This window comes from Patagioenas fasciata, chromosome 23 (assembly GCF_037038585.1).
Source record: "Patagioenas fasciata isolate bPatFas1 chromosome 23, bPatFas1.hap1, whole genome shotgun sequence".
Classification (NCBI taxonomy): Eukaryota; Metazoa; Chordata; class Aves; order Columbiformes; family Columbidae; genus Patagioenas; species Patagioenas fasciata.
Genome location: NC_092542.1, coordinates 6,109,328 through 6,129,453, shown reverse-complemented (window position 1 = coordinate 6,129,453; position 20,126 = coordinate 6,109,328). Strand labels below are relative to the sequence as shown.

Below are 20,126 nucleotides of genomic sequence, written 5' to 3'. Positions count from 1 at the left end.
TGTCCTGCCTGGTCCCTCTGTCCTGCCCGGTCCCTCTGTCCTGCCCGTCAGGCTCAGACAGGCCACTCAAGATCATTCCTTTGCAAACGGATCCCTACCCTGGCAGGAACCAGGATTTGGAGATTTAAAAGGCATAATGGAAAATCTGAGAGGAGGGAGCTGCGAGTTGAAAAGCGAATATTGAGAATTCAGGTATGGAACTGCAGTGTTGTAGGGAGAGGGTGATTTAATAGCTGATTTTCTTATCCATCTTACCTATCCCGCAGTGATTTCTTGACCCACAGCCCGTTTGCAGTTCCTTGGCCTCCTAAACAGCTGGAAATGGGTTCCCCGAGCACGTAGCCCTGGTTTTGGTAGCAGGGTGATGTGCACCTTACCAGGTCACGTTTGATGGGGTTTGTTCCCAGTATATGGTTGGTGGCTGGGGGGTGCAGCTCCTGGTGAACCAATGCTGGCGAGCTGGGGGCTCTCTCCCTGCTCTTTTTATATACATATATATGTATCAAAATATATGAATAATCTATAACGGTGTGTGTACACATTGTAGTGTGCTTACAGATATGCTATAACTGTGTGTGTTGATCAGTTCATACGTGTTTTAAGGAATAAGGAGATGTCTCGGCGTAGATCGTAAGGCGACAAATGAAAATCTATGTTTGCCTTTAATATACGGCTCTAATGAGCAGCACCACCTAAACCCACCGATCCCAGGTCCGTCTGCACTTGGGCAGAAAGCAAAGCAAAGCTTAATAATTGATGAGAGCAGCGCAGCCCCGGCGGATCAAATCTGGAGCAATTCCGGGTGATATTAAGGAATACTTCAGCCCCTTGAGTCTTTTCCCCACCTTAATATTTTGGAGTCGTGGCTCGAGGACCATAGCAATGACTGTGAGCGGCGGCTGAGCAGGGCAGGGCTGTTCAAGATTAATGGGGCTGTTTGGAGTTCCTGAGCGCCGCCTGTTTTCTGCAGCATAATGGGAGTTTTAATTAGCACGAGCAAGTACAATCATAAATAACCTGAAATGAAATGAAATTTTTAGGCTTCATTGGCATATTCCCCGTGATGCCGTTCCCTCTCCGGAGAGGTAACACCCTGACTTTCCAGCCGAATGGAGCTGAGGAAATATATCGACTTTTCCATCTCTTTGAAGAGTCCGTGTGTTGTAGGAATAAAATATGAATTTAAAAAATATGGAAGCGGCTGGTGTTTTATGGAGGAAAGTGGAGTATTAGTGGAGCATCTCCCGTGTGAGGAAAGGCTGAGGGAGCTGGGGCTCTGGAGCTGGAGAAGAGGAGACTGAGGGGGGACTCATTCATGGGGATCAATATGGAAAGGGGCAGTGTCAGGAGGATGGAGCCAGGCTCTTCTGGGTGACAACCAGTGACAGGACAAGGGGCAATGGGTGCAAACTGGAACACAGGAGGTTCCACTTGAATATGAGAAGAAACTTGTTCCTGGTGAGGGTGTCAGAGCCTGGCCCAGGCTGCCCAGGGAGGTTGTGGAGTCTCCTTCTCTGCAGACATTCAAACCCGCCTGGACCCCTTCCTGTGGAACCTCAGCTGGGTGTTCCTGCTCCATGGGGGATTGCACTGGATGAGCTTTCCAGGGCCCTTCAACCCCTGACACTCTGGGATTCTGTGATTAAGCTAAAAGGAGTCAGCTAGTGAGAAGTTTTCTGTACCTGAGCAAGAGACGCTTTCCTGGCATGTTGTTCACCTCATGTTACCTGAGCTGGCTCAGACATGAGCCCACGCTGCATTTGTGGCTTATTTTTGTAATTACTAATATTTTGCAGCTTGGTCCGAACCTGGATTTAACCTTATTCAGGCTGCGCTTTGAAAACCCATTTCTCGGAGACGCTGCGGTTACAAATACGCTCAGGACAAAGTTCCCAGCTACGCGGATATTCAGGCCGCCCACCCACAAACCTCGCGCGCCGAGGAAAATCCCTGTGGGATTAGCAGGATTTAAACACCGTTTCTCCCACCCCAAACAACCTTTCCAGGTCTGAGCTGAAAATAGATTTACGCTGATGCTTGGGCTGCAGCTGAAGAAGCCGGAGCCAAATCCCAAAATCAGGTTGCCCGTAGAAACGCTAAAGAATGGATTGGGTTTTGTGTCGCGTTTGCACTGCTGTGGTGTATAGGCTGATAGCTGGATGAACTGCAGCAGGGCGGCCAGGACCGGGGGTGATTTACGTGCTGGGGAGCTGTCTCCAGTTCTTTTTAATTTAGAGATGCAAAACCGAGCTGGAAAGTAATGAGCTCTGGATAATTAGGTGCTTGTCTGCAGGTGTAACTATTGCAGCTGCCTGCAGCTGGTGCTCTTAATATTGCTGATTTTTATTTGAGAGCATTATGGAATGAATGAGAGGCTGGAAATACAGTTAATTTGCAGCAAAGAGGATATTTTGTTGTTTTCCTTCCCTCCGACCCCCAGCTTTAGGTTGGCTTGGCTGTGAGATGTGGCGCATGTGGACCTGAGACTAAGTTGTGTTAGGCAGCGATGATGTCTGGCGTGCATCACAGATTGACAAAAGGCTTGATCTAATTTATCATTAGCCAGATGGGAAGCAGCATTTCAAATTCCTGCCCTGGTATTAAGTGGCTTGTGGAGTCATTGCCGATGCAGAAAACGCAGCGCAGGACGTTACCCGCGCGTCAGGAGCGCGAGCGAGGAGCAGGAACGTGGCACAGAGCGATGGACGTGGGAAGAAAGACTTCGGAAATAGAGGTTTTTGGAATGGGTATTTGAGAAAAGCAGCGAAGTTGGAGGATTTGGAGGTGTATAAATAGAAGGGGCGCTTTGCATGCGGCTGCTGCAGCGACGGCGCCGTTAGTCGGGGTCGTGTGGGGAGTTTGTGCCACCCCTAAGCTTGGCGATGCTTGAGATGAGTTTTGAGACAAGTTTTGTTATAGGGAGAGTGTTCACTGGGAGGGTGGAACCAGCAAAAGCTGGTGACACTGGGAGCTGGACAAAGCTTTGGGGGGTGACATTAATGCTGTAATGAGGAGCATTGGGACAGCAGAGGGCTGGACGAGCCTCAGCACTTTGGAACTATTTAAGGATAACCCAACGGGGAACAAGGTCCTGTGGTCAGTAATTGCAAAGAAAGGAGCCAGTGAGACCGCGTGGAACATCAGCAATAGCTACGAGGTGCGTTTCTGGTACAAAACAAAAGAGAAATACCTTATTGAAGGTGTTTGTTACAATATAAAGCGGCCCATAAATGAGAGCTTTAAGAGGATTCAGTGTTACTGTTAAATACGCAGAATAACATGAGGGATTAAAAAGGTCGTTTACACAAACACTTTGTTGATCCAGTTAAGATTTATATGTTTGACGAAGGGCGGGTTGGTTGTGAATGTTCACCGCACGTGCTGCGGTCAGGAGCTTCATATTGGGCCATAAAATGCAGAAACAAGCTTAGTAATGGTATGTGCCATGAGATCGCTGTGGGCACAGGCGGTTACAGGCGGTGAATGTGGGGAGGTGATGTGCTGCTCTATCCCACAGCTTGGCAATTTTCAACCATCAGCCCCGTTTTTACCACTTTAAAAACCCTTTCCATTGTGTTCCTTGATTTTACAAACATTCGACTCACCAGAAACGCATCCTTCATGTCAGAATTAAATATTGCTGTAAAGCTGACGTAGCCTTCAAGGAATTCTAATCTTGACCATATTTCTGAGCGCTCATGGCAGCAAAAGGTTATATTTGTTGTTTTCCCAGCTAAAATGACAGTAAACACCCAATATTGAACCAACAACCCCGCGGCGCAGTCAGCGCTCTGATCCATCCTCCGCTTTCACATCTCATCGTGTTGCGTGAGACCAATTGCATCTAAGTAAACTAAAATAAACCCGCGGTTTAATACAGAGGAGCAGCTCATTCCTTTGGGGTTCGACCGAAAGGCAAGAAAATAAAACCGTGTATAAATTAGAAAGGAAAACCCAAACCCACCCGCACGGGTGGGAGACGCAGGCGCTGGGCTGAGCCGCCGGTTGGTGGTTTATCAGGTTCTTAAGCCTCTAAACGTTTTCCAAAGTCCTTGCATTACATCAGGCTTGATTTTTGTGACATTAATTATCTCTCGTCTCTTATTAGCAGGAGCTGCTTAGCAATGAGGGGGATAAGGTGCCAGGTTCCTGTGAGACGGTGGGGAAAGCGGAGCCACCAGGGCCACCGGGGAAAACCAGCGGGGCCTCTGGGATTAAGGGCTTGACTCTGCGGATACGCCGGGGATTGAATTATGGTCACACGGGCCACATTAAACCTGGGTTTATCTAAGTCTGGAACAGTTTGCTTTGTAACTGGATGGTTTATGCGATTTGTTTGGTTGTAATAAGTATTTCAGAGCGGATGGCACTGTTTTGATCTTATATGTATTTCTTTTCCGTGTGACATGTCACTTGGCGGATTTTGGTGGTGTTTTTAAGGTTTTAGTTTGTTTTCCCAGCTTTGCTTCCCCCGGCTTCTGCAGAACGGCCTGTGGAGAGGAGTTTATTTGCAAGGGAAACTGATCCCAAAGCGCTTGCCCCCGGCTCCGTGGTCTCGCGGTGCTCGGGGCGGGCAGGGAACCCCCAGCGACACAGCCACGAAGCCTCTTGCTGAGGAGCTTGCGCTGTGGTTTAAGTCTCTTTCCAACAGGGAGCATCGAAGCTTTCCCAGCTCTTCATCGCAATGCAGGGTCCTGAAACACCCATGCTGTAGGTGGGTTTATCTTTTCACCTTCCGTTTGCTTTTGCAAGCTTGATTTTAAACACGCTCGGCGGAGCGTGATGCTTTTCCCTTTTAGCCTTGTTTCCCAACCTAAACGAGGCGCTTCTGCTGTTGGGATGGTCACCTCCTGCGTTTTCATTGCGTGTTAAATAGAGAAGAGGCTGCAGAGGACAAACCCTCTGGTTTTAACAGCTCCTTGCTGTCAAATATCCCCCTGCTCAGAGGCTTGGAAAAAATCCCTTTCACCGAACAAACGGAAGGAAGCGCTTGAATGGGATGTGGTTTCTTCTGTTATCTCGCTGGGTGATTTTGATCTTGCGTTTTTTCAGGCGTTTACTACAGAGTTTCGGTGCGAGCGGGGACACACATGGGGTTATCGTGTCATTTGCTCCGTTTATGTATAGGGATAAATATCAGTCGTTGTGGGATGGGTTTTGTGTAACGCGTTCACATACGTGTCCTTGGGTGGTTTTAGTCCTGGGAGAAGGTGCCGGCATCCGGGAGGGAAGAACGAGGGTGAAACGGTTGCTGGGTGCTATAAATGAGCTGAGGTGAGAAGCTGCTTGAGGGAGAATGAATCCATTTGGGAATAAAACGCAGTAGTGGTTTTTCTTTCCCTCTCCAGTTTTGGAAGCGGGAACAGAGCAGAAAAACCTGTTCCAATTCCTGCCGTAAGAGCTTATTTTACTGCGCATCCTCAGGTTGTTCGTCGCTGTAAAAACACGTGAGAATCTTGGGGTATTTCAGTTTTGTGGGATGATTAGAACAAGCAGACAAATGCGATTTCTGCAAGAAATTCCTCCTGAGTTGTGTTTAGCTGCATTTGTCGGTGCCTCCGAGTGCTGACAGGCTGCTCTGTGTTTCTGTGCTTTAATCGCTTTACCATCACATATTCTCCCTCTCGGACTGTGGCTGATTAATGAAGTGATACCCCCTCCTTTTAAGGGCCACGTCTGGTTTCGAGAAATCCTCTGTTTGCTCTCCAGGTGTAACTCTCTTCACTTAGGTTTTCCCACCGAGTCTTTAACAGCTCCCGAAATCCCCCTGCTCGCGATCGCTGCTGCGGCCGGATGGGAGGAACTCGCTTAGGTGGAGTTTTAGATATGTATATAGAAATATTTCATGGGTTAATGAGCCCTAAACAGCGACGAGGAGAGTCGGCGCTCCCCGCCAGCCTGATTTCAGAGCTTCCCCTTGTTCCTTGGTCTCTTCTTCCTGTGGTGCTGGAAGGAGCTCTGAGAACAGTGTCAGGTTTGCCTTTAGCTTTGCTTCTCCACCCTCCCCTCTCCTTTCCCTCCCTCCTGGATCATTTCGGAGGCGGCTGCACAAATAGCAGCAGCGGGTGACGTGGGCGGCGAGGACACAGCGAGAGGAGGAGGAGGAGGAGGGCGCAGGATCCTCCGCAATCGGATACCGGGGCAGTAATGCTGAAGAGCTGCTGGGATTATTCAGCGCATCCTCGTTTTCTCGCCGCCGTGGTTAATTAAGCGCCACGGTAGAGCCGGGCTGGGTTGTACTTTAACACCAAGACGTCACTGTGTGCAATGGCTTTGGTGCCATTTGCGTCTCGACGATACCGAAATCTCCGTGTGGTGGAACAAGACGGGTGTCCCGGGGACGGTTGGACATGGATAAGATGATGCTGATGGATGGGATTTCGCTTCCCACCCCCGTGACATCCGTGGTGCCGCTTTTCACCCGCTTCTAGGAAAAAGAGCCTCGTTAGCGAGTCTGCTGATGAACTTTTGCCTGAAATACCAGCAGTTCACCCCAGGACGGGCTCGTTCGGCATTGGGAGCGCAGGGAAGGTGGCGGCTCCTCCGGGGAGCAGAACAAGCTCTGGGAGGCTGGTGGGGCTGTGGGACCCGCACACCGGCCCAGCTCTTCGCAGAGACTCACATATTGGTATTAATCGCTTTCTGCAACCATTATCTCGTTAAGGCTTACTGGAATTTAAGGCGTTTTGGGTCCTATCAGTCTCACATTCAGGTTAACAAGGTTTCTTTTTAATCTGATGGGAATCATCACTTCCTAGAAGTGATTTTAACCGGCAACCCTGAAAATCCCCCCAAACCACCCATTCCTTGGGGCAGCTCTTCCTGGGGGCAAAAAGAGAGGCCGACTGTGCTCAAAGAAGATTATAATCTCCTGGCTTATATAAGTTCTAAAATAAGAAAATAAATCCTAACCTTCTGGAGGATGGAACCGTTTTCCAAACTCGGGAACCATCCCTTTTGAAGCCACATTTGGTTCAATTAATTGTTAGAACTGCCTCGAGATTGGAAATCTTGACTGTGACAAAAGCAAGGACTTAAAACCGTGTCCGGGTCAGAGGGTGCTGTGGGTGTTGGGACAGGGTGCAGGTTTCCTTCTGTTTTCCAGTGTGTTTCTAATCCTCCTCTCCCAAATTTTGCCTTTCTGTCGGTGTTTTCCGAAACTCAGGGATGAATGGAAACCCCTGGGGCTGAAGTTTGGAACCTGTGGCGCATCCTCCCGTTGTTTCGCTGCACTCGAGATTTTCCATTTACCTTGCTTGTTAAAAACCTCTGTATTTCATTAAACCGTAACGCTTAGGAGCAAACGGGCAAGTCTGCAAGTTGGAGATGAACCTTAAACCCTGAGAACAAACTCTTGCACTCGTTTGAAGGGAAAATCCAAGGGATGCAGCTGAGCGAGTGGCGTCCGGGGAGCCAGCGGTGCCAGGTCCTCCTCTCGCTTCCCTGGATCTGGTTTATACCTGCGGGTTTAGCAGGGACGTGACTTAGCTGTGAAGGTCAGGGACGGTCCTTTCCATGCGTAATCCTATAATGCAGGGGGTTTATGGCGTCTGGTGTTCCAACAGTGGATATATAACAAAACGGGGAGTTTTTAGGGGAATTTCTCAGCCTTTTAGTGATGTGTTCGGTATCGAAACAGTGTGATATTGTAAATTTGCTTCTGCACGGCTGTTGGAGGAGGAGATCGGGCTGGGGAACGGTCCAGAGGTTGTGTCTGCACCCTGATTTTGTACAGGGGAAGGGAAGGGAAGGGAAGGGAAGGGAAGGGAAGGGAAGGGAAGGGAAGGGAAGGGAAGGGAAGGGAAGGGAAGGGAAGGGAAGGGAAGGGAAGGGAAGGGAAGGGAAGGGAAGGGAAGGGAAAGGAAGGGAAAGGAAGGGAAAGGAAGGGAAAGGAAGGGAAAGGAAGGGAAAGGATGTGGCGCTGGCATCACCAGCACCTCTGGTCCCTGTGGCCATTTGGGCAGCAATGATGCTCGGAGCTCAAACCTGCCGTGCAAAGGGAGGATCCTTGCAAACCACAGCCTGAAAACTTCATTCAAGCAGCTTTTTTATCATTCGAGCAAACCCCAAGAAGCATTTTCATTGGTTTTTTTAATGTTAAGCATCCGCCGCCCCGTTCCGACGCGGGGCCTGTGTGCGAGGAGCTGAAGCGATGCGGCCGCTCTTGTTTTCCAAGAGGCTTCGACGTGTGAAGCCAACAGCAAAATGTGAAATCTTAACACGGCGTTTAGTGGAAAATCCTTCAGCAAGTGAAATGGGGCTTTTTGGTGCCATTTATTGAGCAGATGTGCCGGATCGAGGTGTTAGCAAAGTCAGGAGACTCTTTGCTTTTAACTACCAGCACCTCAGTGTTTTATTCCACAAGTAAACCAAACTCTAGATTATTTTTATTGCATAAAGTATTTTTCCTACTGTTTTTTTCTCTCAGATTTCCACCTTTTGAATTAAAATTAATGAAAATCTGCCTTTAACCCTGCAGCAGATCATCAGAACTTGAACCCAACCTGTTCTAGAAGCCGTTTTGGGGGTGGACGGGGAAAGGAGCCACTGGTTGAAAAGAGACAAACAAGGACAGAGTGACCCCGTGATCGCTGCCTTTGTCCGCAATGCTGTGTGACCAGCAGCGCGCGCCTGGCCCCAAAAGGCTTAAAAAGGCTTAAAAACCAATTCAAAAAGAAGGGGGATTCTCTTGATATGAGGAAGGTTTTGTAGCTTGGTCGCTTGTGGTTCCTCTCGCTGTATTTCTCGTTGAAATCTGTGTTTCGAAGCCGTGTTTCGCTCCAGTTTCAGACCCCTGGGAGGATCGTGGGTTGTGTGTGGGTCCCTCCGAGGTGTCCGTGTGTCTGTCTGTGGCTCCCTCCGTGGTTTCTTTCCTTGACTCCATGGCAGGATCCCCCGGGGTCCCGTGCAGCAGCCGCTGGAGGATCGAATCTTCACCCCCACCGTCTCCGCCGTCTACAGCACCGTGAGTATCGCCGGCTGCCGCTGCGCCCGCAAAACCCCATCGTTAACCCATTTCAAAGCCCCCAAATCAGAACAACATCAAACCCGCAGCTTATTTTCCCTCCTACAACCACTGATGCTGCATGAGCGATCTTTTTGTTGCCTGTGAGCAAGAAATCGTGGGGATCTGGGGTCCGTTCCCTTTGCGCGGCAGCTGTAGTTTTATGTAGCAGAGTTTCACCTGGTTCTGTCAGGTGCGTTTCACCTGGTTCAAAGTGTGTCTGGCCAGATTTTCTCCGCCTTTCCGCCTCGTCTCAAAGGCCATTTGGAGCACGTTAGTGGCTCCACATTTCTAATAGTTTCTTATTGGAAAACCAATCGAGGAAAACTTGTTTTACACGCAAAACAGGGAGAAATATTTTGACTGTCGCTTCAGTATTTGGGGGAGATACATTTGTCTCACTGCCCTACCTATTTGTGTTCTAACTTAGGAATGCAGTGATGTTTATTTGTGAGTACGCGCTACCACTTTCCTATTGTTCATTCCTTTTTCTCAATGGCAGTACTGGAAGCCCAGTGTTATTTCTAAGCTTTGCTAAACCCTGGGCAAGTCCTATTTTGCTTTTTTGGTGGGATAGCGTAAATATTTTTAATGCCAAAAACCCCACTGTTAAGCTGCCCTTTTATTTGGAAAAGAGGAAGAAAAGCTGTAGATGGGAGAAAAGTTCGCTGTGTTTTTTGCGGTAATAGAAGTGCAGAAGCTGCTGTACGGGGTTTTCTCCTTCCCCCTGTTGGCATCACTAATAAACCACTTGTGGGGCTGTAGAGAGGAGTTCTGTGTCTCTTTAAGTGGTGCAAAGCCCGGCTTTGCGCAGGATTGACTGCAGAGTACTGGCCTAACCCATTGGGCCAAGAAAGGCAGAGACTCAGGTGGTGGTTGTGTGTGTGTGTGTGTATATGTGTGTGTGTATGTGTATGTGTATATATATGTGTGTGTGTGTATATATGTGTATATATGTGTGTGTGTATATATATGTGTATATATATGTGTGTGTTTGTATATATGTGTATATATGTGTGTGTGTATATATGTGTATATATGTGTGTGTGTATATATGTGTATATATGTGTGTGTATATATGTGTATATATGTTTGTGTATATATGTGTATATATATGTGTGTGCATATATGTGTATATATGTGTGTGTATGTGTATATATATGTGTGTGTGTATATATGTGTGTGTGTATATATGTGTATATATATGTGTGTGTGTATATATGTGTATATATGTGTGTGTATATGTGTATATATATGTGTGTGTGTGTATATATGTGTATATATATGTGTGTGTGTGTGTATATATGGGTATATATGTGTGTGTGTGTATATGTGTATATATATGTGTGTGTGTGTATATATGTGTATATATATGTGTGTGTGTGTATATATGTGTATATATATGTGTGTGTGTATATATGTGTATATATGTGTGTGTGTGTATATATGTGTATATATGTGTGTGTGTATATATGTGTATATATATGTGTGTGTGTGTATATATGTATATATATGTGTGTGTGTGTATATATGTGTATATATGTGTGTGTGTGTATATACGTGTATATGTGTGTGTGTGTATATGTGTGTATATGTGTGTGTGTGTATAGATGTGTATACGTGTGTGTGTATAGATGTGTATACGTGTGTGTGTATAGATGTGTATATGTGTGTGTATGTGTGTGTCTATGTATGTGTGTGTGTCTATGTGTGTATATGTGTGTATGTGTGTATATGTATGTGTGTGTATGTGTGTGTGTCTGTCTGTCTCTGTGTATGTATATGTGTGTGTGCACGTGCGTCTGTGTGCGTGTATATATATGTGTGTGTGTGTATATATGTGTGCGTGCGTGTGTGTGTATATGTGTGTGTGTGTATGCAAAAAAAGGAAACCCAAAGGAACACAAATGCACAAACAGTTGTAATAAATAATCCAGTTTATATTGTCCCTTATATACACCATACGACACTGAAAAAATACCCAAACTCCTTTTTTTGGGGATAAAGAAGGTTATTTTTGTCAATTCTTCAAAAGCCATCATTCCGATGCATGTGGGAACACACGGCTGTAAAAATGTAAATGAATGTAAAATATAAAAGGAACTGTGAAGAATGACCTAAAATAGCTTTTCAATGGGAAAAACTACCCCTGTGTGGTGTGTCCCGGGAACAGGAGCCGGTGCTGGGCTCGGGAGAACACGTCGTGCTGCTCAGCGCCTCTGCTGGAGTGGTGCTGGGGGCAAACAACAGGTGTGGGCGGAGGGCGGTGGAAAGCGAGTGCTGGGCTCTGAGCTTTCGCCAAGTCTGCAGAGGTTGCCTTGTGTTGAATTGCTGGGGTCTCACCCAATATTGATGTGATTCTTTCTTTATCCTTCAGTTCTATTTTACATGTATGGAGTCTATTTAAACCACTTCCGTGGTGGAGATAGCACAGTGGAGCAAGGTTGTGTGCTGGGAGTGCATTTTACACCATTTTACTGTGTGTGTTTTCATTGGTATTTTAGTGGAGGCTGAGGAGGGAGAGAAGCTGAACCAGAACTGCTTTGGTGCTTCGTTCTTTGGTGTTGAGCCCTTCAGAGAACAGGCCCTTTGTCAAGTCCTCATTATCCTTTTGCAAGGGAATATGCCAATTTTCCCCTTATTTTGTTATTTTGAGCAGCTGCTGATGTGAATCCCTTTGCAAAATCACAATATTGATATCACTGGGAGATGAGCAGATGAGTGAAGTCAAAGGGAGGTTGCAAAGCTCAGCCAGTTCCTACCCATCGCTGCTCTGATTTATTGATCCCTCCGCTTTCCCTGAATCATCTAAATAGTGAACTAACTTGTACAGCGTTTCACCCAGATAAATATTATCTCGTCTCTAAAAAGATTTGAGTATCTGTACCGATTGCGTTACTAATGTTCTGTTTTACTAACAGTTTATCTCCACACAGGTAACACAAGTAGCAAGACAACCAGGTCCTCCTGCCCCATCCCCTTACACTGCACACGAGATCAATAAGGGACACCCCAATCTCGCCGCGACGCCGCCGGGACACGCGTCGTCCCCCGGGCTTTCGCAGGTAAGTGGCACCGGAGCCTCCTGCTTTGCTTTTTCACTGATTTGCAGCTTTGCTGCTCAAAATTTGACCAGCGGTTCAAACTTAATTAGTGAATAATGTCTTTTATGTGGCTCGAAGCTTGCGGTGCCTTCTGGGTACTGCTCAAGGGCATCGGTTTGTTGTTGATTCCATAATAGAAGCTAAAAGCAACTTGAAAAATAATAAGAAATAGTTATGGAGGAACGTTCCTTGGTGGTGCTGTGGGGCACGGCCTCACTGCGGTTTTAAACGCCATAAAGTGCCCTATGTCCACGGGTTTTGCCGTTTCAAATGTTTCATACAGGACGCTGCAGTTCCATCGTTCTCCTGGGGGACAGCAAAACGAGTCACAAAAATGAACGCTAATAAAAGACACGAGACAAAGGACCCATCACCAAAAAAAGGCGCAGAAGAAGAGATAAATAGGAGTTATAATAAGAGCGGAGAAATAGCGTTTAGTGAGCTATGTGGAATAAATTGGGCTTTTTGTAGTCTTGATGAGATAAGTCTTGATGTGAGTGGAGAAGCTTGTGTTAAAAAGGAAGGGGCAGGAGACATGGGGACGTAAGAGATACGGGATCGGGGCAGGCGGGTGTGCGAGAGCACCGAGCAAAGCCTTATGTTTCGTTTGCTCTTGTTTAATTTATCATTGTTCAAATAAGTGGAATGAAGCAGGAAGACGTGAGTAGGTCGGCTGGTAAGTGGTTTTGTTCAGAACGAGATGTTAAGTGGGGATGAGAAGCTGAGGATGGGCTGGAGCTGAGAGACCCGGAGTCCTGCAGCTCCCAGACCCGCCAGCCTCTAATTTGGATGAAATATTAAACTGCAGCTGACCTTTTAGACCAGGAGATGCGTGAAAACAAACAAGGTCACGTAGGGAACAACACTTCACCTTCATATTATGCTTTCTAGATAAAACTCAGTGGGAACACTGGAAACCTGCGTTAGAAAAGGTGCAAATTCTCATCCTTTATGGAGTGGGGAATTAGAGGCTGAAGTATCATCAAGATCGCAGGTAGCTTGAAGGCGTTAGTGGCGTTTCTTGCAGTTTCTTTGCTTCACGGTTGTTGGAAATAAAGTCCCTGGTTTGGAGATTGAGGGAGAACACAGAGCAAACCCTCGAACGTTGTCTGGCTTGTGTCACGTATCAAGAAATCCATTCCTGGTCAGCCTTGTCAGGCTAATCACGTGGCAGATAACGAGAAGGAAGAGAACGTTCTAGGCAGCCTCTTGACAAATATTCTAATCAAGAATTCTTTTTCTTCCCTTCATATTTTCCCGTTGAGTCAGTGCGTGCGCAGAGCGGGCTCCGGCCTCACCTCTCGTGGTGTTACAGGGATTCCTAGAAAGCTGGGGTTTGGTAGTAAAGCAGCAAAACGAGCAGTTTCTGTTCTTCCACAGCACCTGCTCACCTCTGAGCACCTGGGACACAGCACCAGCGAGGATGGAAAGGGGTTCGGGAGTCTTCACAGAATCCCAGAGTGTCAGGGGTTGAAGGGCCCTGGAAAGCTCATCCAGTGCAATCCCCATGGAGCAGGAACACCCAGCTGAGGTTCCACAGGAAGGGGTCCAGGCGGGTTTGAATGTCTGCAGAGAAGGAGACTCCACAACCTCCCTGGGCAGCCTGGGCCAGGCTCTGACACCCTCACCAGGAACAAGTTTCTTCTCAAATTTAAGTGGAACCTCCTGTGTTCCAGTTTGCACCCATTGCCCCTTGTCCTGTCACTGGTTGTCACCCAGAAGAGCCTGGCTCCATCCTCCTGACACTGCCCCTTTCCATATTGATCCCCAGGAATGAGTCCCCCCTCAGTCTCCTCTTCTCCAGCTCCAGAGCCCCAGCTCCCTCAGCCTTTCCTCACACGGGAGATGCTCCACTCCCTTCAGCATCTTGGTGGCTGCGCTGGACTCTCTCCAGGAGTTCCCTGTCCTTCTGGAACTGAGGGGCCACAACTGGACACAATATTCCAGGTGTGGTCTCCCCAGGGCAGAGCAGAGGGGCAGGAGAACCTCTCTGACCTACTGACCACCCCCTTCTAACCCACCCCAGGTCCCATTGCCTTCCTGGCCACAAGGGCCCAGTGCTGGCTCATGGTCACCCTGCTGTCCCCAGGACCCCCAGGTCCCTTTCCCCTACACTGCTCTCTAATAGCTCATTCACATCAACAGTTCCAGGGTTACACGTCCCCGCAGAAAGTTTTCTGTAGCCCTGAGCTGTCAGGGTTTGCATGAACTTTGAGTTGCTTTTTGTTAACACTGGAATTCTGGATGTTCTTCGGGATATCTCACTTCAGCCCGGTCAGGTGCTGAGTTTCAGTATTATGTTATGGTGAGGAACTCTCTGGTTGAGCGGGGTGATGGGTGAAAGCGTTACCTGTTCAGTGCATCTCCTGTGGTTTCATTGAACGGCACCTTGTACTCAAATTGAAAAATGAGGTGAGTGGAAGTTTCCTATTTCCAGACCGCCTGGAGTTTTGTGAACTCCTACAGTGGCTTCATTTTGTTTTCTTTTAGATAAACAATCAAAATCCCTTAAATCTCTCATCACTTGAGACCTTTTCCATGCTGTAATTGTTCCCTTTGTCCGAATCTTGGTCCCCTTCCATCCTGCTTTGGAGATAACGGGACCCGAGCTATTGTGATATTCTGATGAACTCATTTTATTTCTTCACGGCGATACGACACTTCACAAACCACTCTGTGTTTTAACCTGATGATTGAACATTGACCAAAGGGCTTGTGTTCGTCCAGCGGTGCTGAGCGCAGCGTGTGTGTGCATGGCGAGCGCTCTCTGCCTTCTTGGTTTACAGAGTAATTAAAACGGTGAGGAGGAGACCACTTCATTTAAATTAGAACCTGATTGGCATTGATTTCTCCACTAGAGCTGCGACTTAATAAACACTCGTCAACCCCAGTCTTTCCGATGGAGGGGCTGCTGTTCGGGCGGTAGTGAATGAAAATAGTTGTGTGTGGTTTGGGGTTTCAAATATCACATAGGTCTAAAAATACTTTTGCCAGAGGTGGAGCGTGTTTTACTCGTCTGTGCGCTCACAGTGGCTCTGAGCGATGGAAGGGTCCACCGGCGGTCCCCTCGCTGTCCTGGCTGATCCAGGTTGGATCTTAAACTGCAGATAAGCGAGAAAAGGAGCCTGTGTCCCCTCATAGGTCTGGGAACCTGTGCGTGCCAAACAGGCAGCGTCGCATCGAGCGGCCTGTGAGAGCGGTTTGGGAAGCACACGGGAGACGTGGGGGTGTTTCGTGTGTCCTGTGGGAAGAAAAGTCAGGTGTAAGTGTACATTGTACCTTTGTAGCTGCCTTTCCTTTAACTTTCTTGAGACAAAGCCATCCCAGGCCAGGCTGGACGGGGCTCTGAGCATCCTGAGCTGGTGAAGATGTCCCAGGGGTGGCACTGGGGGAGCTGGGAAGGTCCCTCCAACCCAAACCATCTGTGTTTCTATGAAACATATGGTCCTGCAATGCTCTGATTTGGTGTCTTTTACACTTATTCTTCTACCTTTTCCATTTGACGTAGCCAAAACAAGAGAAGGGCTTGCCGGTCAACTTCCTCCAAAGTCTTTTATACCAACCAACCCTGGAATTCGTGCAGCAGCAGAAGAGCTCGGCCGCGATGTGAAGCCGTCGCACCCCCCGGCTCCGCAGCGAGAGCCGGCGGTTCTGCTTCCCAAATTCCAGGGCCCTGAAGTCATCCCGCTGCTCTCAGGAATGCGCCCAACTCCGCCAGCGCTGGGGAATGCGCTGCACATGTTGCTGCCGTGATGTTATGGCCAGATATGGCCCCGTGTATGTTGAATTTCATATTTCTGGTGCTCTTTGTGCAAAAGGGCCCCTCGTACAGGCTGGGGAGGAGGGACATGTCTCCTCTGCCCCTTTTCTTGCCTTGCAGAGTGCAGAGAAGCGGCTGATTGGAGACAATTTGCTTCCTCAGTGTGCAGGGGAAAGGAGAAATCATTGAAAAGGAGAAGAGAAGCTTTTCCTCGGGCCTGGCAAGATCAGGTATTAGGGATTTACAGCGTGCCGGGCACCACAGGGTAACTCTGTGCCTGAGCTCTCGTCCGTGATGGATGTGAGAGAGTCCGGTGCGGGCAAAGAGCTTCCACACAGGCGGTTAACGCAGAGCAGCTGAAACGCTGTAAATCTGCCCCCAACTCCGCCTTTACGTTACAGTAATTTATGGGGTGGCCATGCTGCGAGATGGGAATAATGAGAGAGCAAAGCTCTTCCGAAGCAACCAGACTGGGGCTCAGAGGGAGGCACAGAGAGGTGGTTGAAGAGGAGGAGGAGGCTCCTGCAGCTGTACCACGAGCAGGAGGTGACGTGTGAAGCTGAGGCCATCGGGAGAGGACAATTCCAACCCTCTCATACCTTGGAGCGTTTTGAAGGATCCCACGGAACAAGCGCGGTGGGGTTCTGGCGTGTGAGATGAAACAACACGAGGGGAATGGTTTGGACAAGACTCTTGGCTTTCTCCACCTCAGCTCTAAAACCGCGGGCTCTGACGTGCGTGCCGAGGGATTCCCGCAGTCGGGGCGGCGGTTTGGGAGCGCCCGCTGGCCGCGCTTGGAACGCGGCGCCGGGACTTCCCTCCGCGATCAGGGAAGCTTTAGCTCATTAGGAACACGCTGTGCGCTGAGCACATCGGTGCTTCGTGCCCACGGCTGCTGCTTGGGCCGGAACGACGGAGTATGCGGTGAGCACAGGACCCCGTGGCATCCACAGACACCTTACTCGGAAGCTGCTGTAGTTATTGACAGCTGTGTTTAATAATCTTTATCCGTTCCTAACGGTGTCGAGAGACCCCCGCGGAAAACAAAAGTGCGAAGAGCTGAATTCTCAGGATCTTGCTGTACAGAGACCTTGACTTTTAGGTGGCAGATTTAAATCCCAAACAGATTGTACTCGCTGGAGCTTGTTTCCATCTGCTTCTTTGCCTGGAGTGAAAAGAGTTTTGTGGTCTCATTCTGGCCCTCAAAAATGTCACCATTGCTAAGTGAGCGTTTGTAAGGGCAGCGAGACATTCCTCGGTGCCTTCGGGCCTGGGGTCTGTGCCAGGAATCGTGTCTGGGTGCCATCTGCGGCGCGTTCGGCAATCCCCAAACCTCTCCCCCGTTATCTCGGATCCTTCCTACGGGAGCGGAACCCTGTTAGAACCACGATGTTTATTCAGTACTTCCCTCCTGTCATTCGTAGCCCGATTTAGATTTTAGATGCTTTTATCAACTGATGTTTATGAACAGATTGGAGAAGGAGGAATGTAATTTGGTTGTGATCCCGTCCATTCGTGCCCTGTGATAACCCTGGGATGCAGCGGGTGTTGCGGTCGCTGTTGGATCCCGGAGTACACAGGTACCTTCTGCATTTTCTTACGTTACCCTTGTCTTCCCGCAAATGAAGCTGCTCCTCATGATCCGAGTCCATGTGGACTCTGTGTAAAGTCAGATATAAACCTTCACGTCCCTTGGAGCACAAGGTGCTCCCTAATTTCATGGTCTCATTTGTACAAATGCCCTGTCAGTCATTTTCTGTGTTAGAAGAGCATCTTTTGTGAGCACCTTGGCCGGAGTTGGTTCTCTAAAGCTTTGTGGGGAGCTCTCCACGCTGAGAGCTTTTCTGTCCGAGAACCAACTTGGTTTATGGAAGGGCCAATCTTAGATTGGATCTGGGAACAATTTCTTCCCCAAAGGGCTGTGGGGCATTGGAACAGGCTGCCCAGGGCAGTGCTGGAGTCACCATCCCTGGAGGGCTGGACAGACGGACATGAGGTTCTCAGGACATGGGGCAGTGCCGGGGGGGTTATGGTTGGACTCAGTGATCTTGAGGGGCTTTTCCAACCAAAATGATTCTGTGATTCTCTGCTTGAGCACAGGATGGGATGCTCACCCGCGTACTTCACCCCAGGTTGGGATGGTCAGGTGTGGGGCAGGATGCGCGGGCATGGGGTGGGATATTTGCCCACATCCTTTGTTGTGGGGCAGACTGGAGGAGCTGAACCCATCGTTCCATCATAGCAAGTGATAAGACGAGAGGAAACGGCCTCAAGTTGCGCCGGGGAGGTTGAGGTTGGATGTGGGGAACAATTTCTTCCTCAAAGGGCTGTGGGGCATTGGAACAGGCTGCCCAGGGCAGTGCTGGAGTCACCATCCCTGGAGGGCTGGACAGACGGACATGAGGTTCTCAGGACATGGGGCAGTGCCAGGGCTGGGTTATGGTTGCACTCTTGATCTTGAGGGCCTTTTCCAAGCAAAATGATTCTGTGATTCTACAGCAGATTTCATGCAGGTTAAATACCCGTGGAATCCCGTACGTGGCGGAGCAGGTAGAGCTGTCAGTTGGGATATCACTGAGCGATTGTCTTGGCAGCCACGATGATGTGGATGCAGAATGAAAGATTAAACCCTCCTTGTGTACATCAGGGTTGGACTGGCCGGGGGAGACGTTTGCCCACGTGTGCTGCCCCTCTCCCACCTCCCAACAGCCCATTCTGGCTTCTTGGCTCTTCTGTCCATACCAAATAATGAGAGTGAAGAATATTTAACAACAAGCTCTCAACGGTGCTTTGTAGGCAAAAAACCTGCCTCCCAGAGACGTGTTTAATGAGGAGTCAAGAACTTGACCCTAGTGCATACGCTTGTTCTCGTGTGTTTTCTTCTGTCCGTCAGGTCAAGACTCTGCCCAACAGGTACTTTAAATGCAGCTCGGTAATTCCGAGCTTGCAGGAGCAGCCAACGGCAGGTGGAGGTTTGAAAATGCGAGTTATTTAATAGCTGATAAATCCAGAAGCGTAATCTCCTTTTGGCCTTTGTGTTTGAGACCGGCTGGAAGCGCCGCTGAACTCTCTGTTTTGTAATAGGATTAGCGGGTTTTTGATGGGGTTAATAATGCTGGCAGTATTTGCTCATCTAACGTATTTCATTATTTGTGATTAATTGATGTGCTTTTTACCTCCTTAGTTGAAATCTGGACAAATCTGGGCTGGGAACATAAAGTCGCAGCAGCTGCTGGTGGTGCCTTTTGGAATTTGGGGTGATTTTGTGTAGGGAAACGCAAATCCAGGGGTGTTTTCTAATCTGAGGGGAGCAACTGGGTGTGAAAGCTGCAGGAGGGGGAATGGGGGATAGTGGGGAAGGCGTAATGTACCTTCAATTAACGCTATTACCTTCAATAATTATTTAACCTTGGAAACAGTTGACTTTCCAAAGGGAGGAGGTAGGTGGATGAATGAATTAGTTTTAATATTTCTGCACTTCAGAAGGACTAGAAACAGCCTTTTTAACAAGGGAAGGAAAACCAACCCCACTGTATCTGCTTTACATTTCTACACATTCCTTTCTTCACGACTTTTCTGTGCGTCTTTTCTGTCCTCCCAGTCGCTTGGACTGGGCTTTATTTTGATGCTTTTCAGACTTTACTGCGCCTTGCCATTCTCTTATGTTTAATAATTACCATTCTGTACCAATAGCTTCTGTTCCGGGCACTCTAATGGATGTTGTCTTGCTTGCTCCAGAAAATCCGGTGTTTTTAAACAAACACGACGTGTCGCAGAAGGGAGAATATGTCCTGATAAACACCCAAGACAGCACAAAAAGTCAGAGCTTGATACAGGCTACGTTTTATAGATGTAGAGGACATAAAATCATAAAATATCCCTGCAATTAAATAAATCTGGGGAGAAGGAGCAGTTGAAGGACTGGAGAACCATTGGTCATCCTGTGATGATGGGGAATTGAAAAATCACAGAATCCCAGAGTGTCAGGGGTTGAAGGGCCCTGGAAAGCTCATCCAGTGCAATCCCCCATGGAGCAGGAACACCCAGCTGAGGTTCCACAGGAAGGGGTCCAGGCGGGTTTGAATGTCTGCAGAGAAGGAGACTCCACAACCTCCCTGGGCAGCCTGGGCCAGGCTCTGACACCCTCACCATGAAAAAGCATCTTCTCGTATTTAAGTGGAACCTCCTGTGTTCCAGTTTGCACCCATTGCCCCTTGTCCTGTCACTGGTTGTCACCCAGAAGAGCCTGGCTCCATCC

At 48.5% G+C, this 20,126-nt stretch overlaps 1 protein-coding gene across 7 annotated transcripts in view; it reads left to right on the top strand.

Annotated features, from left to right (window-relative positions):
• Positions 1-20,126, top strand: part of EIF4G3 (eukaryotic translation initiation factor 4 gamma 3) — a 130,979-nt gene that overhangs the window by 29,590 nt on the left and 81,263 nt on the right. For 6 of the 7 annotated variants that reach the window (XM_065855405.2, XM_071798466.1, XM_065855404.2 and 3 more), the window contains exons 2-3: positions 8,890-8,965; positions 11,926-12,069. In XM_065855405.2, coding sequence (XP_065711477.2) covers positions 8,890-8,965; positions 11,926-12,069 — 220 coding nt within the window. The remainder of the gene's footprint in view (positions 1-8,889; positions 8,966-11,925; positions 12,070-20,126) is intronic. The other variant, XM_065855403.2, reaches the window with a different exon arrangement.